The sequence below is a fragment of the Condylura cristata genome, unplaced genomic scaffold (genome assembly GCF_000260355.1).
Source record: "Condylura cristata isolate star-nosed mole 26May11 unplaced genomic scaffold, ConCri1.0 scaffold00004, whole genome shotgun sequence".
NCBI lineage: Eukaryota > Metazoa > Chordata > Mammalia > Eulipotyphla > Talpidae > Condylura > Condylura cristata.
The window spans coordinates 4,494,111-4,499,938 of record NW_004567105.1 but is presented as its reverse complement, the minus strand read 5'-3'; the positions used below and the strand labels follow the sequence as shown (position 1 = coordinate 4,499,938).

The 5,828-nt window shown below is 65.6% G+C and overlaps 1 protein-coding gene across 1 annotated transcript in view; it reads left to right on the top strand.

Moving 5' to 3' along the window:
• Positions 1–5,828, top strand: part of MICALL1 (MICAL-like 1) — a 22,220-nt gene that overhangs the window by 6,803 nt on the left and 9,589 nt on the right. Inside the window, exons 2-5 of the mRNA XM_004676451.2 lie at positions 3,357–3,405; positions 3,767–3,908; positions 4,405–4,493; positions 5,284–5,426. Coding sequence (XP_004676508.1) covers positions 3,357–3,405; positions 3,767–3,908; positions 4,405–4,493; positions 5,284–5,426 — 423 coding nt within the window. The remainder of the gene's footprint in view (positions 1–3,356; positions 3,406–3,766; positions 3,909–4,404; positions 4,494–5,283; positions 5,427–5,828) is intronic.

The window sequence follows — 5,828 nt, the reverse complement described above, 5'->3', positions numbered from 1 at the left end:
TCGCCGCGCGTGTCCCCAAGACCCCCAGCCCGAGCACCCCTCCCCACCGGGCCGCCCTGACTCCGCCCCCCGACTCTGCTGGTCGCTTGGCGGGACCCTGGCCCCACCCATGGGCGCTGATTTCCGCCCAGGGGACACTGAGACCCTCCAGGTGTTGGCTGTGAGGGGGGCACCGAGCCTCTTGGGGACCCTGGGCCTTTGCGGCACAGGACCCGAGCACCCCTCCCCTGGGGGGCCCTTCCCTGTGGGTAGCGAGGGAGCCTCCTGATCCCTGGCTGGCGGCGGCTGGCACAGAGGGCGGCTGGCACGGAGGGCGGCTGGCTGCTGGGGGGAACCACAGCTGGCCCCCGGGGCTTGGGAGTCAAGTGACCCCGTCAGGTGGGCAGTCCCAGGGTTGCCCCAGAGTGTGAAATTCTGCCTCTGCTGCCAGGTGAGGTCCTCAGGGGGACCTTGATTCAGGCCCGGAGGGTGGACGACGGCTCCTAGCTCAGGTCCTTCTGCCTCGGCCTGGGACTCTCATCCACTCATTCGTTCATTCATTCATAGACACTGCAAGTTTGGTGCCTGTCATTCTTGGTGTCCCTGGTCTATCTGGGAATTGGGGCGTGGTTGATTCTGTTGCCTACAGCCCCCCATCTCAGTGCTCCCCAAGGACAGTTCAGGACAGCTTTGACGAGGGAGGACACCTCGGGGTCTCCTTGGTGCAATGCCCTTGGCTTACTGCCTGTGGGTGGCACAGTGTGGGGGTGCTGGCTTGGACCCAGGAGGAGAGGGTTCTGGGGTGTGGAGGCAGGTGTGAAGAAGATGAGGTGGGGGTGCTGGTGGGTCGCGTCTGCCGTGGGGTGTGTGCCAGCTGCACCCACAGAAGTGGGGGGGCAGGGGCTCCGGTGCTGATGCTTGAGGGGTGAGGAAAGCACCCCAGCAGACCCATGTGCTGGGTGGAGAGCTGGAGGAGTCCTTGGGGGCAGGCCTGAGGCAGGGCCAGGGGACACGGCCGGTGGGAAGGGGCCTCAGGTCCCCAGCTAAGTGTGCAAAGCTCCCTGGGTAAGTCACGGCTCCCCCCAGGCATCAGTTTCCTCATCTGTACCTACGTGCAAAATAAGACCTGTTTACAGGCGTCCTGCCTCAGACAGTAATTAGCGTGGGTCACTCTAGGCGTTAGCAGGCAGTGGTGAGGGCAGTGTCTCACTGCTTCATTTACTCAGTCGCGCTCGCAGGTTTACTGCTGGGGCCAGGCACCGCCTGGTGAGGAGACACAACCAGCCAAAGAGGAGCCCCGCGGCCTCCTCTGGCCTGTGCAGGGAAGATGGTTAAGCAGCGGTGACCTTCCCCCTGGGCAGTGCTGTGCCAAGGGCCCAGCCAAAGGCCTCCCAGATGTCAATGGCCAGGGGAGGGCTGAGAGGGGCCTGAGCAGAGCCACAGATCGAGGCAGGGAGGAGGGTGAGGCTTAGGGCTTCCTCTCCTTGGCTAAGGAGGTGGGTCAGGCCCACAGGGGGGCATGGGGCTGTCAGCAGGGGAGGGGCGTGGCGTGGAGGGTGGCTCCCCTCCTTAGAGGACATCCAGAATTGCCTTCTTGGACCGGGCAAGCCAGCCCATGGCGCAAGAGCAAAGCTGAGGCCAGTCCACGGGAGGCCGGTGGAAGGGAGGCCCTCCGTGGCCGTGACGGTGAAGGGGTGGGGTGGGTGGGCCGAGGGCACACAGCGTCTTCCAAAGCACCTCAGCCCTGGACTGAACCCTCTGGCCTGCCCGCCACCCAGGCCTGCCCGCACAGCGCGGTCAGGATCCTTACGCTCCCGTGAGGACAGGGACCACGTGGATTTCGTTTTCGGTCCTTCATCTCCCCCAGAGCCAGAGGGACGTCCTGGGCCTTGAAAACCCTCAGGAAAGATCTGTCACCAAAGCCCAGTGTTGGTAGGGGTGGGGCTGATCACCCTGAGCGGGGGTGGGGAACTGCTGGAGGACCTGTTGTAGTATCTTGGGGTCCCGCGTTCGCACTGGTCCCGCCGTTCATTCCATAAACATGCACCGAGCGCCTCCTGTGTTCCGGGAGCTGTGTAGGCTGTTGGGGTGCAGGGAGCACCCCGCCTGCTGCGCACACGCCAGCTCTGTGGCTTCTGTCTCGTGGGGTCTTGGGACATCCCTCTTGGTCCCACAGGCTGGGGCGCTGAGGTTTGGGGAGGCTGACTAGCTTGCTGAGGTCACACTCGGTGGCAAAGAGGGGGCTGAAGCTTTGCCAACCGTCGGCCTGGCCTGCTGGGGCTCTCGAACCCCCTTTCCTGTCTTTGCCCCGTTTCCTTGTATCTGGACTTGGCCTGCAGGAGTTAGGGCTCGGGAGGGCAAGAAGACGGCTGGTGAGGCCGGGACCTCCCCAGTGCACCCACCAGCTGGGAGGTGGCACCAGCTCGCAGCTGGCACAATGAAGGACTGCTGACCTGCCCACCAGCCAGCCTGGGAGAGGGCGCCTGGGGCCTGGGGCACAGACCTAGAGGCAGGCTGCGGTTTCCAGCCCTAGGAGGGCAGGGCTTGGGGCGGGGCGCCCCAGACTGCCTAGCAGAAGGCTGAGCTGGCTTCAGCCACCCCAGCAGCCCGGCAGTGGGGAGGAGGGGGGTAAACAACGCCAACAGGCGGCCAGCTGTGCCCTTGCAGCGTCCCCCGCAGGCCCTGCCGCCTCTCACCTGCCCCAGCTTAGACACTGGGAGCTCTCACTGCTCCCCCATAACATGCCTGGCGGGGTCCGCCAGCTGCTGGGTGCAGCGCCTAGTGCATGTGGTGTCCAGTCAGGTTCAAACTCGTCCAGTTCCTGCCCCATTAAAGACAGCGATCTGGGGCTGGGCTGGCCTCAGCAGGCTGGTCGGCTCCTCTGGGCTGGTGACCTGCAGGGGAAAGGCCAGAGCTGTGCGTGGGGCCAGGGCGGCGTCCTTGCGGGCCTCAAGTCCTCATCTGGAACTTGGGGAGCCACCGCCAGGCAGCGTTGACGTGGAGAGCAGCTCAAGGCGGTGCTCGGGCAGGGCTGGCTTCGGGGCTGGCACTGGGCCTGGCACCGGGTCCCCGCTGTCTGCTCTTCCTCTGTCTCGGCCACTCGGAGACGGCGCCCTGGGGAGGGCTCTGGGTCACGCCAGGGAGGGACCTTAGTCGTGTCCTTGACAGCGCGTTGCCCCTGTGGGGTGCGAGGCTGGGAGTCCCAGCCTCGCACCCCACAGCCCCAGCTCCTTTAGCAAGCTCTGGCGGCCTCAGTTTCCCCCTTGCCAGCCCCCAGCCCCCCCCAGGCCTGCTGATGCCCTCCGGCTGGGGACTCCGCCCCACTCCCCGCCCCACTCTCCTCCCGCCTCAGATTTTCTCCCCTTTGCTTCTTGCAGGGATTTTGATTCGCTTTCCAAGGACAATGTCTTCGAGAATAATCAGTTGGTGAGTCCCCAGACGGAAGCCCAGAGGCGGATGGCGGAGGGGAGAAGGGGTCATGGCGTAGGGGGGGTGGGTGGTGGCAGCTTCTCAGGAACCCCCAGCACTGAAGGCCGCAGGTCCCAAACAAGGTCCTGGCCCCTCTCTGGCCCACGTCCCTCTGGCCTGCGGTGCCAAACCTTCTTCCCCTCCTCCAGGCTGCCCTGTGGGCCACCCCCCTGGGGATCCCCTAGTCACCCCTGCTGAGTCCCTTTGTTCCACTGAGGGAAGCTGGGCCTAGCTGAGGGGCCTCAACCTTGCCTTCTCTTCCCCCATTCTTCCTCTCTCCCCCCTCCCCCCCACCTCTCCCCTCACGGCTCCACCACAGGCCTTTGAAGTGGCTGAGAAGGAGCTGGGGATCCCCGCCCTCCTGGACCCCAAGGACATGGTCTCCATGAGCGTCCCCGACTGCCTCAGCATCATGACCTACGTGTCCCAGTATTACAACCACTTCTCTGGCCCTGGCCAAGGTGAGGGCCGCCGGTTCCCTGGGTCCTTTCTTCGCTCATTCAAGTATCCACTGAGGCCGTGGCCTGTTGGGCCCTGGGGTCCAGCTGTGAGCCTGGGGTCTGCGGTCGTTGGGTGGCGAAGGGCCCTCCCTGGGCACCCCCTGGGTGAGGGTAACCTTGGCTGCTTCCCAGCTGTGCCCGGGCAGCAACCCCCCCATGCCTGTGGGGTGCTCATCGATAAAGGTACAGTTTGTGCTTTTTGTACAACTTGGCCCCGACATGCAAACCATTTTTATCACACCCGCTGCTCAACCCAAGGAAACAAAGGCGGTTCCAGCTGGAGCCTGGCAACCCCAGATGGTCCTGTCCTCTGCTTTCTGGCCCAGGGCAGGGCCGGAGGCTTGACCAGACTCCACTGTCCTGGGCCCGGCCCTGCCCGAGGTCCCATAGTGGGTGCCAGGAGCCTGGCTCCGAGGCTCTGTGCCCTGGGCGTGTCAGCTGACCCTTCTCTTGGCAGATGGTGTCTCACCTCCCAGGAAGGGCCTGGGACCCTCCTCCCCGCCATCCGAAGCGCCCAGCCCGGAGGAGCCAGGAGCCGGGGTTCAGGTAGGTGTCGTCCATTGTGGGCAGCCGCACAGGGACGGGGCACCTGGGTGCGTGGACCCCAGACGAGACGGGGTGGGGGCGGGGTGTAGCCCAGTCAGTTTACTGCAGACGCCCCGTGAACACGGCCCCCTCTGCTGAGGCAGGGCTTGGTCGCAGTGTGACGCCTTTTCTAGGCTGCCTGGGAGGTGGCACAGTGGGTCCAGACACAGATAGGGAGCTGGCGCTCAGGGAGGTTTGGTCATTTGTCTGAAGTCGCACAGCTCGTCTCCTGCTGCAAGGGGCATCGAGGGGTGACACAGCCCCTCTAACCTGGACAGCGCTTCAGGCGGGCAAAAGGCTTCGGCCTCCTGTTTCCACCTGCTCTTGTTGGAGGAGCTGCTGAGTGGGAGCCGGGCATCGCAGTGCCCGGGAGGGGCCCTACCCAGGACCCGGGACCCGCCTGTTGCCAGAAAGCAGAGCAGTGGGTGGGACCCCTCTGAGCTGGGAGGGAGGCAGCGAGGGCCACTGAGGGCTACGGAGACCCCCACGGGGCCAAGCTGCAGGGCGAGCAGGGCAAGGGGAGGGGCATTGTGACTGGGGGCGCCTTCCTGGGGGAGGGCCCCAGCTCCTGCAAGTCAGGATTTGTGTTTGCCTTGGGGACCTGGCGGAGGCTCCCCTGCCTCTGGGCTTCAGCCTCTGCTGGCGGAAGGGTCAGCACCTCCATGCCACCCTGGGACTGCACCCGGCCCTCCCGCACGCTGTGGGGGGGGCGGCAGGTGAGCCACACCCATGTGCACCCCACTCCCCACAGGGCGGGGCACTCCCCTCGGGCAGCCTGGCGGAGCAGGGCGCCCAGCGGGCCCCCAGCAGCACCTGCGCGGCCTGCCAGCAGCACGTGCACCTGGTGCAGCGACACCTGGCGGCGGGCAAGCTGTACCACCGGCACTGCTTCCGGTGAGTGGCCGGGCCTGGCTGCAGCCGCCTGCGGGGGCTTGGGGTCCTGGCGCCTGGCTTTTCCGGGGTGGGGGGGCCTGAGGTCTGCAGGGAGGGCCTGCGGGTCGTGTGCAGCCAGTTCGGGCCCGGTGTGACGGGGAAGCCAGGTTGGAAGCAAATGGGGGCGGGGGACCCAGACACCTCAGACGCGCCTGTAAACATTGTGCATGTTACAGAAGCAAGAGGAGACTGAGTGGCCCAGGGAGCCGCCTGCGAGGGTGGCAGCGAGGGGCGAGGCTGAGCGCGTCTGCGCATGCTGGTGTCTGTGTATCGGGGGCGCGTGTCTAAATGCCTGCGTGTGTGTGTGTGTGTCGGGGCGTGTGTGTCTGTGTATAGGGGTGTGCGTGTGTCTAAATGCCTGCG